Source organism: Equus asinus, chromosome 10, assembly GCF_041296235.1.
Source record: "Equus asinus isolate D_3611 breed Donkey chromosome 10, EquAss-T2T_v2, whole genome shotgun sequence".
Classification (NCBI taxonomy): domain Eukaryota; kingdom Metazoa; phylum Chordata; class Mammalia; order Perissodactyla; family Equidae; genus Equus; species Equus asinus.
Genome location: NC_091799.1, coordinates 17004327 through 17030191, shown reverse-complemented (window position 1 = coordinate 17030191; position 25865 = coordinate 17004327). Strand labels below are relative to the sequence as shown.

Genomic DNA, 25865 nt, shown 5'->3' with positions numbered 1-25865 from the left:
GAAAGACTTGGTATGTTCAGGAGGAGGAAGGAGTCGATAGGGCTAGAATAGAGTGAGCACAGGTGGGCATGACACCAAAATCAGTTGGACCAGATGCTATGGGTCCTCCTAGACCTTGTATTTCCCTTGCACTGGGAAGCCTTTAAAGAGTCTGAGCAGAGGAAGGATGTCATAAGGAGGGGGAGGTGAACCTGGGCTTGATTCTCACCATAGCTAAGCATGGGCAAAAAAACAGCAGGGCCCTCAAGCCCAATTTTAATCAGGGAGACAATGACTAATTGCCTAATAGAGGACCCCACATTTCTTGGCTTCTAAAGTCTGGGAAATTTTCCCAACTGATGTTTTTTCTCTGTTCCTTTGCAGGCGGAGATAATGCACCTGACCGACTCTGCAGTGCGTCGCCAGCTCTTTCTTGATGTGCTTGATGGGACCAAAGCGTTAGTAAGTGTGTCTGGGAGATTTTGCATTGCTCCCAGGGAGAAGGTCTCCGAGGTCAAATTGCAGCTCATGAGTCTGCAGCTGTGTGAGTGGTCAGGTCAAAGGGTTCAGTTGGCCTGGGAGGCCTGAGGCTGCGATGGGGAGTGGGGAGGCAGGGGTCTGCTGCTGCTGTGCCAGCCCCTGGCCTCTCCCTGTGTCCCACCCCTATGAGCTCACTGCTAGGATAGAAAAGCATGAGGCTGAAAGGAGCTCTCTGGATGGAGCTCGAATCTTCTCGCCATGTCAGCTCACAGGAAGCCTGACTTCTAACTGGTCTGCTGTTTCCCTTCAGCTCCTAGTCCCGGCCTCAGTGAACTGCCTCCGCCTCGGCTCCATGATGTGCACTCTGCTGCTCATCCTCCTCCGGCAGTGGAAGAGGTGAGCACTGTGCCAGGAGAGGTGGTCTGCAGCCAGAGCTGCCTCATCAGGGCCTGCTCGTTCCTCTTTGCTGACGCGTCAGCTTCCTGAGGGGGAGAAAATGGGTGTGAAAAAGGCTGGCTTTCCATTGTAGGGAGTGGGGCTGACAGCAAAGCCAGGATGAGAGGCAGGCTGCCCCGCGGTGTCCTGGGATGGAGTGGTGCAGTTGTGGCCTCTCTATGAGTTGTGTTCTCCCCTCCCTCTCCACCCCATGTTATTTCTAGAGAGTTAGGTTCTGTGGATGAAATCCTTGGACCGTTGACGGAGATCTTGGAGGGAGTGCTGCAGGCAGACCAGCAACTCATGGAGAAGACCAAGGCCAAGGTGTTCTCAGCATTCATCACAGTGTTGCAGATGAAGGAGATGAGAGGTGAGGGGCAGAGTGGAGTGGGAGGAGTGGTCTCCTCGCCCCTGCTGGCAGCCAGCCTGGGCAGGGCTTCCTCCAGCTCAGAGCTGGACGTTTCTCCTGTGAGGTTTGAGTTTTCAGTCTTAGAACTCTTGTCTTTAGGAAAATTCTTTCCCTCCCTCACTTGTTTCTCCTCCTCTCCCCTGGGACAGATACTCTCCTTCTTAGCACCATGCTACGTTCCCAGCCACCTGTCTGGGAAGGAAACCTTGGTGTGCAGTGAGAGTTGTCAGGGTGAGCATGATAATGTCCCCTCCCTGTCTGCTCTGCAGTGAGTGACATCCCTCAGTACTCCCAGCTGGTGCTGAATGTCTGTGAGACCCTCCAGGAAGAGGTGATTGCACTCTTCGACCAGACCCGCCATAGTCTGGCTTCGGGCAGTGCCGTGGAGGACAAGGACAGCATGGAGACTGATGATTGCTCACGGCTCCGCCACAAGGACCAGCGTGATGGGGTGAGGGAGTGCTTTTGGAAGCAGCCTGTCCTTCCCATGCGCATCCAACAAATATGAGCTGCCTGCCTGCTCTGTGGCAGGGCCTGGGGGGGATTAGTGAATAGGACAGATAGTCATTGCACTTACGGAGTTCACAGCCTGGTGGGTGGAAGCTAACAAATCAGAGACTGCAGAGAAGCATCAGAATTCCATTGTGGCAAGTCCTGCATGGGAGAAATACAGGGAGACCATACAGCGTGGAGTTCTCACCTATCTAGGGCCTCAGAGAGAAAGCGCCCTGCCAGCAGTGACTTCAAGCGTTGGTAGAGTCAGGCAGGCACAGGGGCAGGGGAGATTCGGGCAGCAAACACAGTGTGTGGTGAGCTGTGGGGAAGAGTCAGCTGGTGACCTGGAGAAAGGCTGGTGTGAGCGAAGATGTTGAGGCCTGGACAGCTGAGGGCTAGACAACCGGCAGCCTTGTCGGGGTCTTTCATCTTGGTCGTAAGTGAAATAGGAAGCGATTTAAGGATTTTAAGCAAGGGAGAGAAACGATCAGATTTGAACTCTAGAAAGATCATTTTGGATGGAGTCTAGAACAGTGTTTTTCAAACTGTGGGCCATGACCCACATGGATCTCGAAATTAGCTCATTTGGTTATAACTAGCAGTTTTTAAAAGTGAAGTGGAATAAAATGTAAAGGAAAATATGAGCATGCTTTGTGAGATGTAAGGGTAGGTACCATTCACTGAAATGTAAATATGTGCATGCTAGGGCACAATGTAAAAAATATTTATTGCTTTGGGTTGTGGTAAAAAATAAGTTTGAGGGGCTGGCCCCGTGGCCGAGTGGTTAAGTTTGTGCGCTCCGCTGCAGGCGGCCCAGTGCTTTGTTGGTTCGAATCCTGGGCGCGGACATGGCACTGCTCATCAGACCACGCTGAGGCGGCGTCCCACATGCCACAACTAGAAGGACCTACAACGAAGAATATACAACTATGTACCTGGGGGCTTTGGGGAGAAAAAGGAAAAAAATAAAATCTTTAAAAAAAAAGAAAAAAAGTTTGAAAAGCCACTGGTATCGATCAGAGAGCATGAAGAAGGACCATTTAGGAGGTGATTGCAGGAGTGCAGCACGAGGGGAGGTCACTGGCTCCACGAAGTGGCACAGCTGTGTGGAGTGACAGATGTGAGACGGGAAGTAGCACTGACTCGTATTGGTGGCAGTTGGGCAATGGGAGGGAAGAGTCAAAGGTAGTCTTGTCAGTGTGGGGGTGGCTCGTTCCCATGGAGGAGTTGCTGGTCCCCGAGGGGTAGACACAGAGCAGAGCAGGATTGGGAGAGGTCATGAGTTCTGTTTCTGTCAAGTTTACTTGGAGATGGGTGTGACCTGGCTGTCCTCTTCCTGTTCCTCCTCCTCTTCCCCTGCCCTGCTTCCTTCCCTTTTACCCGTCTTGGCCCCTGGGCCCCAGCAGGTGTGTGTCCTGGGCCTGCACCTGGCCAAGGAGCTGTGTGAGGTGGATGAGGATGGTGACTCGTGGCTGCAGGTGACCCGCAGGCTCCCCATCCTGCCGACCCTCCTCACCACCCTAGAGGTGAGCCTTCGCCTGAAGCAGAACCTGCACTTCACTGAGGCGGCGCTGCACCTGCTCCTCACCCTGGCTCGCACCCAGCAGGTAGGAGGCACGCCTGAGGGCGGGAGGGAGCCTCGGTGCTTATGCTGGGCAGGTTCCGAGACTGCCTGTGATTCTCCCAGAAGCTGCGGTCTAGCCTGAGAGCTCCACCTGCCCCTGGGTGGGGTGGCTGCAGGGACAGGTTCCCTCACATTCAGTGTCTTTCCCTCCCAGGGAGCCACAGCAGTGGCTGGAGCCGGCATCACCCAGAGCATTTGTTTGCCCCTCCTGAGTGTGTACCAGCTCAGCAGCAATGGGACGGTGCAGGTGAGCGCCAGTCAGGAGGCTGGGCTGGCCAGACTGCAGTTCCACTGGGAAAGTTCCCCCTGCCCCTGTGCTTTCACTTGCCCCAGAAGTTGTTCTCTTTAGTGGCTGATGCACTAATAGTATAGAATTCTCCCTGCCCCAACACTGAGCTCTAGCAAGGGAAGCTCACACAGCTAGTTAGTGGCAGACCCGAGTCTAGAACCCAGGATTCTTGTATTTCTGCCTAGTACTCTTTCCTTGCGACCACTGGCCTCAGACCCTCTCTGGCCCTGCTGGTTGCTAGGCAGTGGCAGTGCCCATCAGGAGCTTTTCTCCTCCGAGCAGCCAGGCTGCATTAGCTGCTGTGCTGCAAGGAGGCCCCGCTGTACCTGTCAGCTGGGTTCCTGGGCGCCATGTCCTGATCTTGTCTGCTGTTTGTGTTTTAGACACCCAGCACTTCTCGGAAATCCCTGGATGCCCCCTCTTGGCCGGGGGTCTACCGCCTGTCAATGTCTTTGATGGAGCGGCTCCTTAAAACTCTGCGCTACAACTTCCTCACTGAGGCCCTGGACTTCGTGGGCGTTCATCAGGAACGGACCCTACAGGTGAGGGGCTGCCAGCACCAAAGGGGTGGGGGCTGGGGGCTAAAGGGGGTCTGAGCCATTCAGGGCTTGAGGCTTGGCAGTGGAGGGGTGTCTGTGCCCCCATTTCCGCAGTGCTCTAAGGACTGCTAGCTGACTGGCCAACCAGTGCAGCTGCTTTGGTAAGTGAGAGGAACGGTCTGGGATCAGCTCAGACAGAAACTTGTTAGTCATAATGCCAAGCCGCCTGTTGTGCCGCCACCTCAACGTTTGTGGGCCCAGGACCTGTCCTTCCCACGGGAGGACAGGAGCAGGCCTGTCAGGTCTGTGAGTCACCCCATCCTCCCGTCTCTCCCCTCCCAGTGCCTCAGTGCGGTGAGGACAGTGCAGAGTCTGGCCTGCCTGGAGGAGGCGGACCACACTGTGGGCTTCATTCTGCAGCTCTCCAGCTTCATGAAGGAATGGCACTTCCACCTGCCTCAGCTCATGCGGGATGTCCAGGTGGGGCCTTAGGCCTCATTTCTTGGAGGGGTCAGGGCAAATGCTTGGGGATGGGGCGGTGGGCACCTCCAGTGAATTGCAGGCCTGTTCTGGAACGTGGGCTTTTTGCTTAAGGAGCATGGGATTTGGTTTCATGGTGCTTTCTCTGGAGCCAAAGTTTTCCCTCCAGAGCAAAGGGCAGCCTTGTAGTTTAAGAACCTAGGCTGTATCGGACAGACCTTGGTTCACATCCCTCAGGAACAGGCTTTAAGGTAGAAAGTATAGAGAGGTGAGCATTAGGAGGCGCTCAGTGAGAGACAGAAGTGCATTGGTGTTACGTAGAGACCTGTGTCGTTAGTCTGGTCAGTTGGCCGAGGCCGCTGCTAAGAGAACCCGGCCACCCCTCCCCCGTGTTTGCTCCAGGTCAGCCTGGGCTACTTGTGCCAGGCCTGCACCTCCCTCCTGCACAGCCGCAAGATGCTGCAGCACTACCTGCAGGTAACGGCCCTGCCTGTCCCAGCTGCCGGGAGTGCCTCTCCCCTGGCTTCTCTGGGCTCCACCTCCATTTCTTGTCTTTTCCCCAGAACAAAAATGGGGACGGTATCCCCTCGGCTGTCACCCCTCGAGTTCAGCGGCCACCCACAGCTGCCCCTGCTGCCCCCTCCTGCTCTTCCTCCAAGCAGCCCTCTGCTGACACAGAGGCCTCGGAACAGCGAGCCTTGCACACAGTCCAGTATGGCCTTCTCAAGATCCTCAGCAGGACCCTGGCGGCCCTGCGCCACTTCACCCCGGACGTCTGCCAGATCCTGCTGGATCAGGTACCAGCCTCCCAGCACTGAGCCACAAAGGCTTTGCTGTGCTCTGCTCTGCACTGAAGAGCTGTCTGGGGTCCTAGCTGGGCCCTAGACCGCTCTTGTCTTACTTTGCAGTCCCTGGACCTTGCTGAATACAACTTCCTATTTGCCCTGAGCTTTACCACTCCCACCTTTGACTCTGAAGTGGCCCCTTCCTTCGGGACCCTTCTGGCCACAGTGAATGTGGCCCTAAACATGCTTGGAGAGGTAAGTTGGGTGCTGTCTGGCCACTCAACCCAGGTCTTTCTCCCAGTCTGCCACTTCCTAACCATGACCTTGGGCACATTCATCTAGCCTTCCCAAGCCTGTTCTTCATAAAATTAGTATGAGAGTCTACCTGTGAGAACTATTGCAAGGATTCAATGAGGTAACTGATAAAAATTGCTGGCACACGACCTGCCGACAGGAAGAAGCTCTCAATGAGTCGGAGCTGTTACTGTTACCTTATATTTTTACCCCTTCTCTTCCTCTAGCTGGACAAGAAAAAGGAGCCACTCACCCAGGCTGTGGGGCTCAGCACACAGGCGGAAGGGACCAAAACACTGAAGTAAGAAAGCCGTCCTTCTGGAATTAGTCTGGGGCTGGGGCAGTCACGGGCCGGCTATTCTCTTGGCTCAGCAGCCTACCTTGCACCTCCCGGCTTGGCCCTCTGTGACGGTACCAAAAACCTGCTCTTCTCCTAGGTCTCTCCTCATGTTTACCATGGAAAACTGCTTCTACCTGCTCATCTCCCAGGCAATGCGTTACCTTAGGGACCCAGCTGTGCACCCCCGGGACAAACAGCGGATGAAGCAGGAGCTCAGCTCAGAGTTGGTACGGATGGCTGGAGGGCTATGACTGGAGGAGGCAGGGCCAGTGGGGAAGAGTCTCGAGGGGTCCTGCCCCCGAGGGTAGCGGGAAGCAGGACCTCATCTCATCAAGGTGCTTTTTCTCTTGTAGAGCACGCTGCTTTCCAGCCTCTCGCGCTACTTCCGCCGGGGAGCCCCCAGCTCCCCTGCTGCTGGTGTCCTCCCCTCGCCTCAGGGCAAGTCCACCTCTCTCTCCAAGGCCAGCCCTGAGAGTCAGGAGCCTCTGATCCAGCTAGTGCAGGCCTTTGTCCGACACGTGCAAAGATAGGGCAGTGGCATGCCACCTTCCTACCACTCACCACCAGCCTGCACAGCAGCCCTGGGCAGCAGGGTGCTGCTGGCCCTATGGGGCCCTGTTTGGGACTGAGAGCAGCTCCTGTCACCCTCTCCCCAGAGTGGCCACGACTCCAACCACCCTGCCCACTGGCATTATTTTTATAATAGATCAAGAGGTCAGCAGCAGGGGCGGGGAGCCAGGAGTCTGCTGTGCTCACGTTCCAAATGCCCCAAAGAAGTGTATTCCTTTCCTTCAAGCATTCCCCCACAGCACTTGAGCCCAGCCTGGGGAGAGGGGGGCGCTGTATGCACGGGTTTGAAAATGTTTTCCATGCTCTGTTCTTGCAGTTTTTTGGTAATACTGTGGTCTATTTATACAAATATTAAAGTACTGTTTATAGACACCTGTGTGATGTGTGCCTTCAAAGCCCAGGAACGACCAGCCAGCTCTCAGAGCATTGAACAACAATCTGCCTCAGCCAGGGCCCTGCGAGTGGAGCACAGGTTTGGGGAAAGCAGGGTATTTACTGAGGTTGACTCACTCCCATCCCTCCCATTAATGTTCTGGGGGTCGGGGATGGGTGGTGGACACTGTCAAATTGTCCCTCCCTTGGCCTGCCCAGGTCTTATCCCCCTGCCCCTGCCACAGACTTGTTTACCAGCTAGCTGAGCTTACTGCTGAGTGTAGCCTTTCCTGAAGCTCTGCTCCTTCCTATTTATAGCTCTGTGCCCCTGCCTCCCTTCCCACTCGCCCTCCTGGGAGAAGCCCCAGCTGTAGGGTCTAGCAGCCTTTGGCCTCAGGACCTCATCATAGAGTGCTGGGCTCAACCAAGGGCCTTAATCTAAAACCTGGCTTGTATCCCAAAGCCACCACTCAGTTTCTAGAATCTGACTGACCTGGGCTAGACTCCCTGTGTGGCCACTTGCCAGTTATGGAACCTTGAGCAGGTGACTCTTTCTGCTCTCCTCTTCCCTCACCTGTGAGGACAACATGAGAGTACGTGGTTCCATGCCATGTACAACATGCCTGGCTCCCTGCCAGGCACACAGGAGGCACTGACGGCCATCAACCCCATGCAGGTTTTAACAGTCCACTCCACTCTGCCCGAATTTAGGAAAGTTTTGCTTAGGAATAAAATGTCTCTTATGCAGCTTCATGGACAGGAACAGTGCTCACTCCCATGGGAGCAGCTCAGGCCCTGTGGGAAAAGGGAGGGCTGTGGAGGATGTACTTCCTGCTTCAAAGAACTTTCCTTGCCCTCTGCCCTCCGCCCCAGTGCTTCTGGGAGGGGGCCAACTGCTGTCACCCTTCCTGTACATCAACCCCGGCCAGGAGGCCAGGAGGTGCAAGGTGACGTCTTCTCTTCCCTCTCCCGCCCTCAGCACCAGCCCTGCGAGGTCTGCGCCCAGACAGGAGCCCAGACAACGTGCACACGAAGGATGGTTTATTCGTCACTGGCTAGAGAGCAAGCAGACAGGCAGAGTAAAAAGATCTCTTAAAAAGTGAGTGTGAAGAGGTGCAGGCTTGAGCTGTGGGGTGGGAAGGGAAGGGCAGTGCTGGCGAGATGTTGCTCCAGGGCCCAGCCCTGCCTCCCGGGCCAGGCTCCCCTCTGCTCCAGTTCATCCAGAGGGGACAGCACCCGGTCCCCGAGGCCTGCCACACACCTGCCTGCCTTCCCCCTTTGCTGCTTTTGGCAACTAAAAGGCAGGTGCTCTCTTGCCAAGGGTGCACCCTGGGCTTCCTCAGGCTGTCGGCGCTGACCCCCACCCGGGCTGAGGCGAGTGCAGCTGCTGCAGCCAGCCCCCCCCTCCTGAGCGGAGCTGGGAGGGCTGGGGTGCTCCGGGGATGCAGGCAGGGCTGGGGGCTCCAGAACCAGGTCAGAAGCAGGGCTGAGGGAGGGGCTGGGGTCATTCAGCCTCTGGGGCCCCCTCCCAGCTGGGTGACCGGGGGCAAGGACAGGATGGGGTTAGTCTCCCCACCCTGAGCAGCTGGGTCACCAACAGACAAGACAAGTGGCAGGGCTGCACTGGTCCTCTCCTGCCCAGGCCAGAATGGGCAGGGGCCTGGGAGGGGGCCTGTTTAGCTGAGCAGTTCCAAGTAGGTGACAGGGACCTTGCCCTTCTTGTTGCCTCTCTCACCAATGAGCCAGTCAGGGTCCATGCCAGGCAGGCTGTAGACAGTGATCAGCTGAGGAGGAGGGTGGTGGGGGGAGGTCACGCCCTGGCCAGGGCAGAACTGGCCCCAGGACTAGGTGTGGACAGAGCTTCGATTTCCCTGATACACGGCACCTACACACCTCCAGAGGCGGGCGCTCACCTCCTCATCTGCGCTACCAACATGGCAGACTAGAGATTACTTCCTCGGAGCTGGAGCTGCCTCTACGTACCCCCCTGGGCCTAGCTCTACCCTCAGGGCCCCTCAGAGACTTGAAGACACTGGTGTAAGTCTGCAAGCCCAATGCTCCCAGTTCCAGTTCCCTGGCGCTCCTAAGCCAGTCCTCTCCCACCATCCTGTGGCACCCAGGCCCACCTCATCAGCCAGCAGGGCCAGCTCACTGCTGTCAGCCGCCTCGTAGTCATAGAGCACCCGAGCCTTCCGGGTTCCACTGGCAGGTGGGGCCACCTCCTCCAGGCAGAGAGCGGCCTCCCCTGGAGGGCCCAGGCCGGCCACAGAGGGCCCCACAGGCATGGTGGCCGCGGTGGTGGTGGGCGAGGTGCTGCTGAGGGGCGGGGAGGCGGGCTCTGTGGTGCCCACGAAGGTGCCTGGAAATCTGGAGAGGACAGCGGGGGGCACATCTCAGCAGCCAGGAGCCATATCCCCATGGGAGTCCCACGTGCCCCACAAAACTCCAGCTGAGCCCACTGCCACAGAGGCAAGGAGACCCCCAACTACTCACATGGCTCCCTGGGAGCTGGCAGCATGAAGGGCGGAGTCAAAGAAAGGGAAAAGTGAGCTCTCCTGCCGCGCCCCCCTCCCCGCCCACACACTTGGAGAAGCCCCTCTCAAAGCTCTCCAAGGCCAGCCACTTCACTGTCATCCTGATGGGGTGCCTGGGCCCAGTCGGCAGCCCTCTGACCCACCCTGTGTGTCATGGGGCTTTCTGAGCTCGGGGAGAAGGTTCCTGCCTGGGGCAGGTCAGGCTGCTCATTGAGTCTGGGAGCCAGGGGACCCCAGTGGGCACCTGCCCAGCTGTTTCTGTAAGTCCAGCATGTGGCGGTAGCACTGTGCATAGTAGGTTGTCTGAGACTCGACGAACTCATGGAGGCAGCGAAGGTGGTTCACCTGCGGGGAAGAGGCCCTGCTGACGGGACGTGAGGTGTCTCAGGGCACGAAACCTCCACCTCTGCCCCGGCCTCTGCTAGACCCTCGCCCAGCGTCCCCACGTCTTCTGCCCCAGCTGCTTGCTCCTTGGGGGACGAGAGAGGCACCTGCCCTTTGGGACTTGCTCCATCAGGCTAAATTCCACCCTTCTGGCCCACAGGCTCAAGCAGAGTCCCGCTCTTCCCCGCCTGCTTCCGAGATCCAGGTTCACTCACTGCCTCATTATGGACCAGTCTAGCGGGTATGTGAGGGCAGGCAGAAGACGGTGGATGAGGGAAGGAGGAGGCAGGGGCAGGACTCACGTGAGTGCTACTGATGCCCTCCAGCAGGAGACGGGTCACTTCTGCCTGCCGGTCAAATTCTGTCTGGGCCACTCGGAGCTCCTGCTCAGCCTGGGAAGAGCGAAGTGTGAGAGTGTGTGTGAGTGAGGCTCGCCCCCAGCTGCCCTCCCATCTGCCTTCTCCCAGGCCGGCGGCCCTCCCAGGAGCGGGGTCCTCTGCCCTCACTGCCCCGGGGATGCAGACAAACAGCAGGGCGGCAGCAGTACACTTCCCACCCTGCCTTCAGGCCTGGAGCCCAGACCCCTGGAGGAGCTAGAGCCCCACTTGGATGCCCAGGGCCAGTTCCGCGATGAGCAGTCGCAAAGACAGACCCTTGGGGACTCTGCCATGGGTCACTCTTTTGCCCATCTGACATCACCACCCATCAAGGGGAAATCCAACCAACAATCGCCTCATAAGGGCTTACAGGTGTGCCTCGAGGCACTGAGGAGGGGAAGTGACACCCCCTCCAACGACCAGGGGCATGGGGCAGAGCCCAGAACCAGAACCAGACCTGACCCTGCGGCAGCAGGCGGGCCCGGACTCCACCCCCAAGGCCCGACTCACCTTGTCCACCTCATCATTCCAGAGCTGCGGAGACCACAACAGGACCGCTCAGCAGGGCAGGGAGGGAGGGGGTACCAGTCAGCAGGGGAGGCAAAGGGGGGTGGCGGAACGCCAGAGCCCCTGCCCTGCCTCAGCTCACCAAGACCCCAACCTCTTCCCACCCATTCCCTTCCCAACTCCCTCCCGCAACCCGACCAGGAGCTGAGGCTGGGGTGAGGCCTGGTATGAGAGGGGACACTGATCATCACAGTCCAGTCCAACATGCCACATGCAGGGAGGGGGGACAGCCAGCTGGGAAGTCCTGCTTGGGTTTCTCCTATAGTGTAAGCCCCCAGGCTTTGACTGGGGTCTCAAGGGAGACTGAGCATCCCACACCCAACCCTCACACTTGGCTAAGGCTGGTGGGCTGGGAGGCAGGACTGTGTGGCCCTGGGCCAGTCACTGAACCTTTCTGTCCTTTGGCAGAGAAAGGCAGCCTCGTGCCCGAGTCACACTGGGGTTCAATGGCAAAAGAAATAAACAGGGCGGTCTCCACCCTCCAGGATATTGCTCCTTCCACTCGGCCCAGGAAGGGGGACAGGACGTGTCATCCAGAGTCTAAAGAAGAAAGACCCCCTCCCCCCACCACAACTTAAGAGACCCACTTCTCCTGCCAACTGCAGGAAATGCACCCTGAGACGATAACCTGACACACGGACACAGGCCAGCCCTGCAGACAGAGGTGTCCCGTCACATGCCTCCCAACATGGGAAGCCACCTCCACATGGACAGAGGCAGGGGACCCAGCAATGGGGGCCTGGTGACTAAACTGTGGTTGACACCCCCGAGGGACGACGGCCCAGCCATTGAATGACTGCATGAATACACGCAGCAACATGCTTATGACAGAGGGGAGAAGAGCCAGAGGGTCTGTGCGGGAGGATGTCACCCATGGGGCGCATGGAGGCCAGAGAAAGAGGCAGAAAAAGGCAGAGCAGTGGTTGCGATGGGCATGATGGGATAGATGTGATTTGCCTACTTCCCAAACTAAATAGTAAATACCAAATATCTCAACAAAGCTGTAGGAAAAAGAGATAGCAAGACATTCAAAGTCTTCACGACCCAGCCCTGCCCAGCTCCTGCCCCACGACTGCCCCGGCCCCCACCCTGCCCCGCACATTCAGCTCCAGTCCCTCAGGACACGCCCCACTCTTCAACCTCTAGGCCTTGGCACCAGCTGCTGCTTCCACCTGCCATGCCCCCCACTCTCCCTGCTCATTCTCAAGGCCTCCTGGCGCTCCCACGACACCTTGCAGATGTGCCATGAAGGCAGCTGGATGAACAGCGTTGTCCTCGCCACCTGCCTTTAGGGGTCTGTGAACGTGTGGAAGGCCAGACCCAGGCTTCCTCTCTCTCCTCAGGGCAGTGCAGGGCCTGGCAGTCGTGATGGTGAGTGGGGCTGGGGAGGAGTGTCTGCTTTCAGAGGGGTCAGGGTTGTGGATGGGGCGGGCAGACTCTCAGGTCCCCTGGGGATGGGACAGCTGCCATCCTAAGTTTACCATGCTGTTCAGCACAGCTGGTCAGTCTCCACCTTCAGCATTTTGTAGGGAGAAGCGAGGCCAGCAACCTGGTCACGGGGCACAGGGGAGAGGCAGGGGACAGAGGTGGGCTGCTGCCTTCCTCCAGCCTCTCGGGACTTGTCCGGCCAGGTGGGCAGAGCCCTGCCTTACCCTCTGGTTCCTCTTTGCTGTGGGAGGGGGTCGGGGGAGAGCCCAGGGGTAGGATGGGGCGGGGGACGCTTACCGCGGAGGCGCTGGCCGAGAGAATGTAATTACGAGGTCTAGTCTCCTGAAAGTCAGGCACCGTCTGGCGGGGAACAGAGTTCATGGGGAGAGGGGGGGTCATGTGGGGCCGGGGCTGAGGCTGGGGCCAGGAGGCTGCCCCAGAGTCTCCCACAGGGAGATGCCAGGAGCCCCGGCCCCAGGGACGGAGGCTACAGACAAATACAATATGGACCCCCTTCTCCCCGTGCCGACCACCTGGAAAGGAGGCAGGCTTAGGGACTTGGAGAGTTGAGACAAAGACCAAGTGGGCAGACACACTGGGGTGCCCGGGAGAGCAGATGCGATGAGGAGACAGCCCGCAGCTGCTGTCACAGCACTTGCCTCTGGGCAAGGCACAGACGGGCCAGCCCCTGGCCCAGGGGTCTCGCTCAGATGCCCCAGTTAGACCCACAGTCCTCCAAACAAAGCCCTCCCGGTGCCCCCCCGCCCAGCTTTCTCCATCCCAGAATCTGCACACAGCACATCTCTCACTCCTGCAGCAAGGACCAGGCCCCTCCCCCACAATGAGGGTGGACAGATGGATGCATGGATGGACAGAGTGACAGGCTGTCAACATTTGCAAAGAGCTGACTCACAGGCTCCAACGCCCAGTGTCCCCCAGACCAGAGGCCACACATGGTGGAAGCTCTGATGGGGAGACCAGCTGCTTGCAAAACGCCCGAGGACGTGCCCAGGGCCGCCACAGCATTGTGGCCCAAGGCCACGATGGGCGAACCGAAGCAGCACGGCACGCGGGACAGGTATACTCACATCTCCCTCACACTGAGCAAGTTACCCAAAGCAGAACGGGAAGGAACAAAAACAGAGAGTTAGTGAGTCCACAGCGCAGGCGGGAGCAGGCCCCCCAGGCCCTAGCGGGAGGGGACACTGGCTGGACAGGCGAATGGACACATACAGCCCCACCCTCTGGAAGGAGTCCTGATCTGTGTATGTGTGTGAGTTTAGAGGGGTAAGGATGAGGAGCAAACTGCTGGGTTTGAGTTCCCTGGGATGCTGTACCTGGGCTGCCCAGGTCCTAGCTGTGGAGAGGGTGTCCTGGCCTAATCCAAAGGCTTGAGGTTGTCCGGGCCAATCAACTGGAGAAAAGGTTGTGCCATTCCAGTGACTAAGGAAAGGCTCCCCTGGCCAGGCTGATAGAGGAAGAGTTTGTTCTGGCCAAGTTACTCCAGAGAGGTTGTCCAGCCCTGAGTGACAGGGAGACTGTCCTGTCCAGGTGACTTAGAGAGATCATCCCAATAGCCATAGGTCATCCTACCCAATCCCAACAAGACGCCAGTGGCTGAGCCCCTGCCTCCAGTATGGACCCCACACACCTGGATGAGCTGAGATCCTGCCCACGGCTCTTGCCAGAGGCAGTGCAGGCCCAGGCTCCATGGCCCCAGGTGGCCACACTGTGGGAGGGGAATGCAAGGAAGGTTTGGGGCTGGAACTCTCCAGGGCAGCTGGGAGCCTGGGCTGGGCCTTGCCTTCTCGGGCGAGAGCCTGGGAGGCAGTGGTGGCGGTATCCCTCGCGCATGCCCTGGACATAGGGATTCCCTCCCTCCTCAGGGTGTGAGGTGGCCTTTAGGCCCCATACACCCAAGGAGCCTGGCATGCCAAGAGTGTGCTCACCCTCAGGCCCAGCTCTCCCAATCCTGGCCTAGCCCTGGTCAACTTGTCCCATGCTGTGTCCCAGAGGCCCAGCCAGGCTGAACCAGCCTCAGTGGGCTGCGAGTGAAGGGGGGCCAAGGTGGCCCAGGCCCTACACTAGTCTCAGGGGGCTACCTGGAAGGCCCCTCAGACATGCCCCTGAGCAGGTGGGCGGTCCAGCTCCAGGCTTGTCCACACCATCACAGGTGAGCCTGAGCATAGGACGCCCTGGGACCAGCGCTAGAGCAGCAGGTGGCAGAGTTAGTAAGGGGAGCCATGCCCGGGCAGAGCCGGGAACAGAGCCGAGCATCCAGGGAGGGCAGGGCAAGGGCATGCGAGAAACTCCAACTGGCTACCTGTCTGGGGAGGCTGTGGGGTGCCCTGAGCCCAGGTCAGGGCACTGCTGGTTGGCCCACCCCATAAATGTCTGCCCTGGCACCCAGAGCTCTGAGCTGCCAGGGTTCCCTTGGGGGTGGGGACAGAGAGGCGTGACCTGAAGTGGCCAGCCCAGACCAGCGTCCTGCAGCCAGGCCTCTCCAGGCAGGGACAGGGGAGAGGGGTCATGCCAAACACCAGGTCCCTTCACCCCTACCCCCCTGGCTCCAACCAGAGCTGGGAGGAGTGGGAGGCCGGCAGGGACACCTACCGTGGCTTTGGCTTCTGCGGCCTTGGCCTTCTTCAGCCGTGCTTTGCAGGCGTCCAAGTCCAGACGCCGGTTTTGGAGGAGCCGCCTCTCCTTCTGCAAGGTGGGGAACAGAAAGCACTGAGACAGACCCTGGGCAGCCCTGGGGACCCTCAGCCATGGAAAGACTGGCCCACAGGGCCATTTGGTCAAGACAAGGAAACTGAGGCCCAGACAGGGGAAGTCATCCACTCCAGTCACTTGGTCCACAGAGCCACATCTGGGGAGACCCCAGCAGTGGGAGGTTCCCAGCATGAGAGGAGAACCTATGCTCAGCAGCTCTGAGGACAGGGTTGCCATGGTTACCAGAAAGTGGAGTGGTCCCAGGTCGCTCACCGAGATGGTCTTCCAGTCCCCTTCCAGGAAGTTGCGCAGGGGGGTGAGGAAGTTGATGGAGGCCGTGTGGATAAAATCCCTCTCTGCAGCTCCCAGGCGCTTCTCAGCTTCTGCCACCTTGACCAGGGTCTTCCCTGAGAAGAGAGGTGAAGGGTGAGGAAGAGGGTCAGGCTCTGGCTGCCCTGACCCCCAGCGGGTAGAGGAAAGAGCATGTGCTGCTAGGAAGATGTGCTGAAGAGGCCAGAGCAAAGACAGTCAGTGCAGAATGGCTGCGCTGGAAAACTGTGGAGGCAATCTACATATCCATGCACTGGGGACTGACAAATAATTAGTGGGACATCCCAAAAATGAAACACAACACAGCCATTGAAAAGATTGGGGGGTGGTGGGACTTCTAGAACGACAGAGAAAGGATTAATAAATCCTTTCCCCAAAGAGGACTAATAAAACTGGACAGAATTGTCAGAAACAACCATTTCCAGACTCTGGGAACTGACCAAAAGCAAAGAACAGATTGAGAAGCATTTATTCGAGACCTGCTGGACCTTGGTAAGAACAACGGAGTCTACGGCTCTTTAGTCTGGGGGTGCTCCCATCTCCTCAGGCTCTGGGTGCTGCAGCTCTACCAGGGCGGGGCGAGCCTGAGGCTGGCAGCTCACTGCGGGAAGAGGGTGATCTGATGTGGGCTGGAACACAGAAAAACCCATGGGATGCTTTGAAAACAATAATGATCTCAATAGCAAATAATCCAGAAAGGCCAGTATCACGGCTAACCTGAAGTTGGAATGCTGGCTGGAACAAGCAACAGACCTGCTAGAAATTTAACAGGAGATCTGGGAGATGAGATAGTCATAGTGGGTCTTGATAAACTCCCAGGCATCTCCAGTGGTCTGGAAGGCTATGCACGTGTGGAGCACGCTCAGAAGAGACTGGAGAGAACCCCCACTATCTACTCATTCTTGGCTGAGCGGGAGGCTGTGCATGCTGACAAAGTAAAAGCCGGGCAGACCTGTAAACTTCTTGAACTTTGAATGTGTTCCCCAGCCCACACACAAATTCGTAACTGAAGTCTTAATGGTGCAAGACATTAAGCACAACCTCTGACCAATCGTTGGCTGACCACTGACATATGCTGACCTAGGAGCAACCCCCAGGAAGCTAGGCTTAAAAAGAAAAAGAGTAATTCAAGAGGGAAAAAACAGCAGAGACACCAGTGGCTGCATACTGCCAGGGACACAGACTAAACAATTAGCTCAGGAAGTCTCTAAACAAACAGATGGCAATAATAACCCCCAGGGGGATCAGAATCCAGAGCTGCTATATTACGTAAAATGTCCAGATTTCAACAAAAAATTATGAGACATGCAAAGAAATAAGGAAGTATGGTTGATACACAGGGAAAAGAAGCAATCAACAGACACTGTCTCCAAGGAGGCCCAGATGTTACTGAGCAGACAGACTTCTAAGCACCTACTACAAATATGTGAAAAACAAACAAAAAACAACGAATAGAAACCAAGTTTAAAGATTTAAAGGAAAGTATGATGATGACTCATCAAATAAAGAATATTAATAAAGTTATAAAAATTATAAAAAAGAAATGAAAATTCTAGAGTTGAAAAGTACAATAGTTGATAGGAAAAATTCATTAGAAGGGCTCAACAGTAGATTTGAGTTGGCAGAAGGAAAAATCAGCAGTTTTGAAGATAAATCAATAGAGAGTATCTAATCTGAAGAACAGAAAGAAAAATGAATGAATAATAATGAATATAGCAGGGCCAGCACAGTGGCACAGTGGTTAAGTGTGCACATTCTGCTTCTGTGGCCTGGGGTTCACCAGTTCAGCTCCTGGGTGCAGACATGGCACCACTTGGCAAGCCATGCTGTGGTAGGCGTCCCACATATAAAGGAAGATGGGCACGATGTTAGCTCAGGGCCAGTCTTCCTCAGCAAAAAGAGGAGGATTGGTGGTGGATGTTAGCTCAGGGATAGTCTTCCTCAAAAAAAAAAAAAAAGAATAGAGCTTCAGAGACCTGTGGGACACCATCAAACAAACCAACATATGAGTAATGGGAGTCCCAGAGGAAGAGGAGAGAAAGGGGCAGAAAAAATATTTGAAAAATAGCCCCAAATGTCCTGAATTTGATGAAAAACATTAATCTATAGGCAAGAAACTAAACAAACTCAAAACAGGATAAAGACAAAGAGATCCACAGCCATGACATCATAGTCAAACTGTTGAAAGACAAAGACAAAAAGTCTCAAAAATAGCAAGAGAAAAGCAACTTCTCACATACAAGCGAGCCACAATAAGATTAACAAACGACTTCTCATCAGAAACAATGGAGGTCAGATAGCAGTGAGATGGTATATTCAAAATGAGGAAAGGAAGATCTCTCATCCAAGAATTTTATATACAGCAAAACTGTCCTCCAAAAGTAAACAGAAAATAAAGACACTCATGGATAAACAAAGACTGAAAGAATTCATTGCTAGCAGCCCTACCATAGGAGAGATACTTCAGGTTCAAAGGAAATTACACCAGATGGTAACTTGAATCCAGATAAAGAAATCAAGAGCTCCAGTAAAGGTATGTATATAGGCAAATCTAAAAGACAATATAAATTTTTTTTTTCTTAACTGATTTAAAAGACAATTGAATAAAACAGTTATTATAAAACTATATTATTGAGCTTATAAGATACAGAGATGCCAGATGTATGACAATAACATCACAGAGGAATGGGGAGGGAATGGAGCTATAATGGAGCAAAGTTTCTATATTTTACTGGAATTAAGTTAGTATTACTTGAATCAGATTGTGAAAAGTTAAAATGCATATTGTAATTCATATTGTAAAACCACTAAAAAAATTTTAAAGTTGAAAGAAAGCAACAAAGAAATTAGAATGTTACACTAGAAAATACAGTATCTATTCAACACAAAAGAAGGCAGTAAGGAGGAACCAACAAAAATGACCTGAGACATACAGCAAACAGTAACAAAATGGCACATGCAAATTCAACCACATCACTAATTACATTAAATGTAAATGGATTAAACACACCAATCAAAAGGCAAATATTGTCAGACTGAATTTTTTTTTAAAGATCCAAACATATACTATCTGTAAGAGACACACTTTAGATTTAAAGGCATAAATAGGTTGAGAATAAAAGGATAAAAAAAGCATAGCATGCTAACAGTAACCATAAAAGAACAAGAGTAGCTTTATTACTATCAGATAAAATGGACTTTAAGATAAAAAGAAAAAGTTGCAAGAGACAGAGCAGTACTTTACAATGACAAAAAGAGTCAATTCATCAGGAAGATATACAGTTATAACCAGACAGACCTAACAACAGAACCCCAAAATATATGAAGCAAACACCGGCAGAATGAAGACAGAAACAGAAATTCAACAGAAATAATTAGAGACTGCAATCCACTAAAAAATGGAGAGAACAAGACAAAATCTGCAAGGATACAGAAAACTTGAACAACACTATCAACCGATTTGTCCTGACAACACTCTACCTGCAACAACATAATACACGATCTTCTCAAGTGAACGTGGAACCTTCTCCAGGAGAGACCATATACCAGGCCATAAACAAGTCTTAATACATTTAAAAGAATTAAAATCACACAGAGTATGTTCTCTGACCACAGTGAAATTAAATTAGAAATCAACAACAGAAGGAAAGTTGGAAAATCCACAAATATCTGGAAATTAACCACGCCCCTGCTGGTGGGGATGTAAAAATCACAGAAGCACTTAGGAACACAGTTTGGTAATTTCTCAAAAAGTTAAACATCAATTTACCATATGGCCCAGCCGATTCCGCTCCTAGGCGGATACCCAGGAGAAGGGCCAGCATACAGCCACACGAAGGTGTGCATACAAACGTCTATCTCATGATGAAGGGATAAAGAAAATGCAGTCTGTCCATACAATGGAATGCTATTCAGCAATAGAAAGGAATGGAATCCTAAAACGTGCCACAACGTGGATGCACCTCAGAGACATTATGCTGGGTCAAAGCAGCCAGATGCAAAGCAATATACTGTAGGATTCCGTTTCTAGGAAATACTCAGAAAAGGCAAATTTACAGAGACAAGAGCACACTGGTGGTTGGCCGGGGGTGGGAGTGGGGACTGACTCTCAGTAGACACAAGGGGCTTTTTACGGGTGACGGAAGTGCTCTTTAAGTTAGGTCGGGGGATGTTTGTACAACTCCGTAAATTGACTAAAATCCATTGAATTACACACTCAAAACAGATGCACCTTATAGTAAAACTGAAAAAATAAAAAATAAAGACTGAGGTGGCTCTATGCGTGCATTGTGAACAGATATCTCTAAGGCAAGCCCAAGTGTAAAAACCAGGTTGCAGAATAGTACACGCAGGATGATCCCGTTAAAAAAGGCCCACAAACCAAACTGGTTAAGAGAGGCTTCCATTTTCTACTTTATTTTGATCTCCACTGACTGAAATTTTTACAAGTAGAATGAAGTCAGGTATTTGTGTAATTAAAAATAACAGGGGCCAGCCCAGTGGTGCAGCGGTTAAGTGCGCATGCTCTGCTTCGGCGGCCCAGGGTTCGCTGGTTCAGATCCCGGGTGCGGACATGGCACTGCTTGGCACGCCATGCTGTGGTAGGTGTCCCACGTATAAAGTAGAGGAAGATGGGCATGGATGTGAGCTCAGGGCCAGGCTTCCTCAGCAAAAAGAGGAGGATTGGCAGCAGATGTTAGCTCAGGGCTAATCTTTCTCAAAAAAAATAAAAAATAATAAATAAAAATAAAAATAAACAAAGGAAGGAAGAGAGAAAGGGAGAAAAACTAGAGGGCGAGAGACCTTGACCCCTGACCCCAGCTGTGGGGCCTGGCTCACCGTAGGGAGTGGTGGGCCCCAGCTCACTGGCCGCCTCCGCCATGTACTGAGCCAGCAGCTCCCCATTGGTGACCCTCGAGGGCACCTTCCTGTCCAGTTTCTCATACAGGAACTCCTCCACTCGGGCACCTGTGGGGAAACAGCAGTCAAAGCCACAGGGCTCTTTGGTACAAGCCTAAGGATGAAAGCCACAGTGACAGAAACAGACCCAGACCAGGGCCTGCCCACAGGAGTGCCCAGCCTGTGACTTTCAGAATATTCTCTTGCTGACACCCACTTTGACCCTGTGGAACCCCTCACTCTAGAGAGGAGGAAGTCACGGCTCAGAGACATGAAGTGCCTGCCTGAGGTCACACAGGTGGGGGTGACAGGCCAAAGTCAAAGCCCGCCCACTTCTCCCTCATTACAGTATGATTTATGGAGCACAACACACAGATGACCAATGCTCTGGCCCCGGCCCCAGAAAGCTCGCAGCCACTCAGCTGCTACACAGCAGACTTATAGGCAGATAAGCATCTTGAGCGCAGGCCACCCCTCTGTTCCCATATGTTCCCCGCAGTTGTGCTTCTCCATGCTCACGGTGTGACTCTGGGCAAGCCCTCTTCTCTGAGTCTCGCTGCCCTCTCTCAAATGACCCGGCTTGTGTTCTTCCTGCCTCTCCTCCCAAGTGTTTTAGTTTCCAGGCATTTCTTCAACTCCTTTGTGCAAAACTTAGCACTCCCACTGCCCCAGAGGGTACGTCTTGGAGCCCAGCACCGAGTCTGCTGTTTTCTTTAACTCGGACCCCCCACCGCAGCCTTCGGCCCCAAGCGTCTGACCCAAGTCCCGCCTGCCGCCCAGCCCCACCTGCCTGGCCTCCCACCCCTCACCCAGGGCCACCCCGCGTCCACTCACTGGGGTTGGGCTGCAGGAGCACTTCTGTCTGCCTCAGGATTTTCTCTGTCCAGTTCTTGGTGCTGTCCGCCCGGGCCAGAAGGTTTTCAAAGTTGGCATCAAGCTCAGTCTTCTCTGCCTGGCCGAATTTCTCCTCTGTGAACTGTGAAGGGAGGGCTCAGAAGGGAGAAGGGAGGACTCCCCCTGCCCCACCCACCTACCCCTCGCCCCCAGCTGGAACCCAGGCCCCAAGGTCAGGAAATTTGCTCTGTCCCTAATCTTCTCTGCAACCCTGATCGAGTTACAACCTGCTCTAAGCCTCAGTTTGCCTCTCTGTGACCCGGGTTTGGGGAGCATGGCTTCTTTTGGAAATCCAATGAAAACAATAGACTTGCTCCCCACAGAAATGCACATTTATACAAAATCTGGCATACAACTTGGAGGGGTAAGGAACCATAGGGAGCTCACCGCTGAGAGTCCTCTGAGCCTGACCCTGAAGGAAGGTACTTGGTTGCAAGTGCTCAGGGAACCAATGAGGCACAAGGCAAGGTCTGGGGTTATCAGGAGGCCCCATGGGGGGCTGGGAGCCACTGGGGATGGGGTGCCAGGGGTGTGAGTGGGAGGAAACAGGTTCCAGAATCAGAGAGCCATGATTCAAGTCTCAGTTCTGCTACTGATGAGCTGTGTGACTTTGGGCAAGTGGCTTTGCCTCTCTGAGCTTCAGCTTCCTGAGCTGAAAAATTGGAATAATAAGTAATAGCACCTCCCTTGTAGGTTGTGAGGATGAAAGAAGAAAGATGTGGGCAAGACATGAAGGCCGGGGTCTGGCAGAGAGTCAGTGTTCAACGTAAGATGCTGCTGCTGCTGTTAAGAGCTGATGGGGAGAGAGATGGCTGGGAAGGAAGGGGAGTGTGTGTGTGGCGGAGGGAGGACAGCCACATGGCTGGCCTCTGGTGGCCTGGTGTGATGGGCGGGGAACACCGCCAGCCCATCAGAACCAACTCTGGACACACCAGGGCCCAGAAAGCTCGGCAGCCCCACCCCAAGGTGAGGCGGGGACCAGGATGTTACATAGGTCCCCCATCAGAGCTGGAAGAAGCCATGTGGGCCACCTAGGAACAACCAGAAGCTGGCCCAAGTCCTGGCCCCTCGGGTCTGGAAGGCCTTCTCCAGCCAGGGGAAGGAGTCTGCTCAAGGTCACAGCCAAACAGCAAAAAGGAGAAGACCCGCAGGAGGAAGCTGGTAACAACAACAGATACTGCCGGGCGCACCTGTGGCCCAAGCCTGTGCTCAGTGCTTTCCCCCAAGGACCCACTGACTCCTCCAACAGCCTGCCAGGGCGGGGCGAGGTGGGTTTCCCATTTCACAGACGCCACTGAGGCCAAGCAAGGGGCAGACTGTGCTGGAGTCAGGGTCATCATGGGCTGGGGGTCTGGAGGCCCTTCCGAGACTACTTGGCAGTGATGAATCATCTAGAGGCTGGGGACAGGAGCAGAGGCAGCCGACAGGCTGCTGGTCAGGCCGCTCCTGCTTGGTGGCCATCAATTATGCAACAGGGCTTGGGTTTCTCCCTGGAGGGCGGGGCGGATGGGGGGCGGGTAGGGTTATAGCCTCAGCTCCCGGCCTGGGTACCAGCCGCTCCCGGTCTCCTGGGAGCTCTCCTTACTCCTACTGCCCTGCTGCCACTGCCTCCTCTTACTCCTCATACTCCCTAAACTGGAGCCTCCCAGAGCCAGGCCCTGAACAGGCTCACCTCACCAGCCCTTTGAGGGGGTGGCATTAGCCCCATTTTCCAGATGAAGAAATCAAGGCTCAGAGGGGCAAAGTCACCTCTCTAGTCCTCAGTTTTCCCCCCTGAAGAATGGGGATAGCAGGACCCAGCTCACGGAATATTTGGAAGGTGCTTAACTCCATGGCCAGCACACAGCACAGGCCTGATAAACGTTAGCTAGTGCTAGCATCACCGATAAAAGGCCTCTCTCATAACCCTCCTCAGCTCTCAGGAGCTACCTAGAGACCTCTTTACCCCGACAGCACCAGTGCATGTCACGCTAAACGTGCACCCCAGCCTCTCCCGTCCTTATCAAGGCTAATGGCAGCGCTCCCCACGGAGCCACCTGACCACCCGTCCCTCACACACCACATCCACCCAGGTTCAACATCCTACCCGGCCTCCCTGACCTCTGGGGCATCCATCCCACGTCCACTGCTGCCTGCCTGGCTCGGATGATGACGATGCTGCCACCTCCCTGGCTTTATTTTCATCATTTCTAACACTACCATTACTGTTACTGCAATTACTACAAATGGTTAGTACTCTCACTTCTATGCCCACTCCTACCCCCACTGGCATCTTACCCACATATGCCTTGGTTTTCCGGCCTCGGTGCCCGTAGCTGGGCAGTTTCCCACCACCTGGACCAACTTCACAAACCCCTCCTGACTTTCAGGGTACAGTTCGGGGATGGAGAAGCCATCCCAGAATCACTCGTGCAAAAGGGATCCTGCCCTCCAGATTCTTATCCCAAGGCCAAGGGCTGGTTCCCGACCAGATGGGGGTGGGGTGAGGCTCTTAAAGGTATGCCGGTTCTCGGAGGGGCTGGCGCTTCCCCAGCATGTCCTGGGACCTGGCAAGGTGGCACCTATGCAGAGGCGCTGCCCACGCATTGATAATAACCACCCCCCCAATCCTTCCTGGCTGATTTCTATCCCCTGGGCAGGCTGGCCTCAGGAGGGTCCCCTGAGTGTCCTCTCCTGCCCAGGTCACATTTCAGGCCCCTGTCTCCTCTGGCCTGCCACCCTGCCCCATCCCTGCCAAGGGGAAGGGCCCAGTGCTTCAGAAGCTGATGCCCGCAGAGTCCCAGGCTGCTCCCTGCAAGATGGCAGCAGCAGGGGGTGGGCGTGCAAAGCCAGAGAAAGCCTCTATTTATAAAGCTCCCGGCTCCCTCCTCCACACTGGAGGCTGGGGCCTGGGCACTGGCTCCCACTCCAGTATGGGCCACCCACTGGGCCTGCCCCCGTCAGGCCAGGCGAAGAGAGGCCACAGGCCCCAAACCTCCCCACGCCAAGAGGCTCTGCAGGCCCTGGCCAGGTCAGGTGCCAGGGCCCCACAGTAGCAGGAAACCGGCAGATCAGGTTCTTCCCAGATGTGGGAGATAGAGCGGTTGCCATACCAACACCTTCCAGATTCCCCACCTTCCAGATGGACTGGGGCTGGCCATGGGCTCTGGGGTCCTGGCATCTCCACTAGTGCTGGGGTCACCTGTGGGGCTTGGAACATCAAGCAGCAAATCCTCACTGGGGCGCTAATCCCCAAAGAGACACTGCACTTTCTAGTAAACATGGCCACATGGGCTTCCAAGAGGCTGTCTGCGGCCGAGCTCCTCTAGAGAGTCAACAACAACGCAAGGCGCAAACAGCAGGGCCTGTCCCCAGAGCACTGCGACGGCCAAGCCCCGAGTCTGCAGCCACCCTTGGTTACACCTGACTGGCAGAAGGGGACAGGAACGCTCCAAGAGAAGTGACTTGCCCAAGGTCACATGCTGCACAGGTGCAATATTAACCACATTAACACCAATCTGGGAGCCTGCCTTTAGTGAGGACGTTCACGCAGAGCGCCACGGAACCCTCACATCCATCCTGGGAGGGGGGACTGCTAATCCCATTTTTCAGATTGAAAAATTGAGGCCCAGACCGGAGGTCCCCAAGGTCACAGAGGGAGCATCCACGCCCATAGCTGACTCTAGGTCTTCACCATTACATTAAGCTGCCTCAGTTTCTCTCCTTGCCCCTAAATGGATAGGATTTGCTCCAATCCCAGCATCATAGGCCTGGACAGCTTCCCGAGGAGGACACCCAGCCAGACCCCAGCCCTCTCTCCGCCCCCAAGAAATAAGAGGAAACAGGCCTCCCACCGAGCAGAAAGGAGATAACCCCGTCCCTCCAGGCTTCCTGCCTGACTATCCAAGCGTGTAAAAGGGACCGAGGCAAGCATAGTACCACCTTGGACAGCCCAATGCACAGGTGCGGAGACTGAGGCTCAAAGGAGGGGTCGGGGCGATGCATGAGTCCTTGGGCCTGGGACTCAGGCATCCAACCGCCTGTCCGGGAGTCAAGAGTCACTGCTGGGCAAGGACAGGGAGGCAGGAGCCGCCTGGTGCCCTCGCTCCTCCCAGTGGAGACCCACCGGGGCCTGCGGCAGGCGCCAGGGCAGCGGGGGAACCCAGCCGGTGGAAAGGGTGGACAATGACACGTCCCCGCAGGGAACAGGGCCGAGGCCGGCTCAGCCCCCCGCGGCGTGCCACGGTGAGGGTGCGGCCAGGGGGGCCGGCCGCCCCGGGCTCGCTCTCTCTTCTGGGCAGCGCAGGAGGAGGGATGTCGGGGGCTAGGGTGTCCCCGCAGCGGGGAAGGGGGTGCGGCCTCGAGGGGCTTCTCCTGCGCCCCCGGACTCTGCTGCAAGGCGCTCCCGGCCCGCCCCACATCCGGGCCCCGGGAGCCGGCGCGCGCGGCCCAGGGCGCCCGGCCTCACCTGCACGGCCCGGGTGAAGAAGATGCCCGCGTCCGACGCCAGCTTCTTCATGTTGAAGTCCATGGCGCGCCCACGGCCGGCCGCGCCCGGCCCCAGCGCAGCCTGGCAGACCCCGCCCGCCGCCGCCGCCGGCCCGTACCCCGCCCACCTGCTGCCAGGCCGCCCGCCCGCAGCCGCCACCGCCGCCGCCGTGACGGCCGAA

General features: G+C 55.6%; 2 protein-coding genes across 14 annotated transcripts in view; one reads left to right on the top strand and one right to left on the bottom strand.

Moving 5' to 3' along the window:
- Positions 1-7089, top strand: part of NUP188 (nucleoporin 188) — a 47188-nt gene extending 40099 nt beyond the window's left edge. For all 4 annotated transcript variants that reach the window (XM_070518562.1, XM_070518561.1, XM_014863499.3 and 1 more), the window contains 14 exons: positions 364-441; positions 770-855; positions 1119-1264; positions 1573-1754; positions 3205-3405; positions 3577-3669; positions 4095-4253; positions 4593-4730; positions 5133-5207; positions 5294-5527; positions 5639-5770; positions 6037-6110; positions 6247-6376; positions 6503-7089. In XM_070518562.1, coding sequence (XP_070374663.1) covers positions 364-441; positions 770-855; positions 1119-1264; positions 1573-1754; positions 3205-3405; positions 3577-3669; positions 4095-4253; positions 4593-4730; positions 5133-5207; positions 5294-5527; positions 5639-5770; positions 6037-6110; positions 6247-6376; positions 6503-6679 — 1905 coding nt within the window. In that variant the 3' untranslated portion in view covers positions 6680-7089. The remainder of the gene's footprint in view (positions 1-363; positions 442-769; positions 856-1118; positions 1265-1572; positions 1755-3204; positions 3406-3576; positions 3670-4094; positions 4254-4592; positions 4731-5132; positions 5208-5293; positions 5528-5638; positions 5771-6036; positions 6111-6246; positions 6377-6502) is intronic.
- On the bottom strand, positions 2509-25865 carry SH3GLB2 (SH3 domain containing GRB2 like, endophilin B2). 10 transcript variants are annotated; one of them, XM_070518574.1, is made up of 12 exons: positions 25664-25865; positions 21157-21298; positions 20263-20391; positions 15367-15500; positions 14995-15087; positions 12679-12741; positions 10897-10920; positions 10312-10401; positions 9870-9970; positions 9585-9599; positions 9218-9458; positions 2509-2705 (listed from the first exon to the last, which is right to left on the bottom strand). In XM_070518574.1, the coding sequence occupies exons 1-12, from the start codon at positions 25724-25726 to the stop codon at positions 2583-2585; spliced, it is 1218 nt and encodes a 405-aa protein (XP_070374675.1). In that variant the 5' UTR covers positions 25727-25865; the 3' UTR covers positions 2509-2582. The 10 variants fall into 10 exon arrangements, with proteins under 10 accessions (XP_070374675.1, XP_070374676.1, XP_070374677.1 ...); XM_044778612.2 differs by lacking the exon at positions 2509-2705 and adding an exon at positions 8116-8875 and having other exon boundaries at positions 25664-25863; XM_070518575.1 differs by lacking the exon at positions 9585-9599.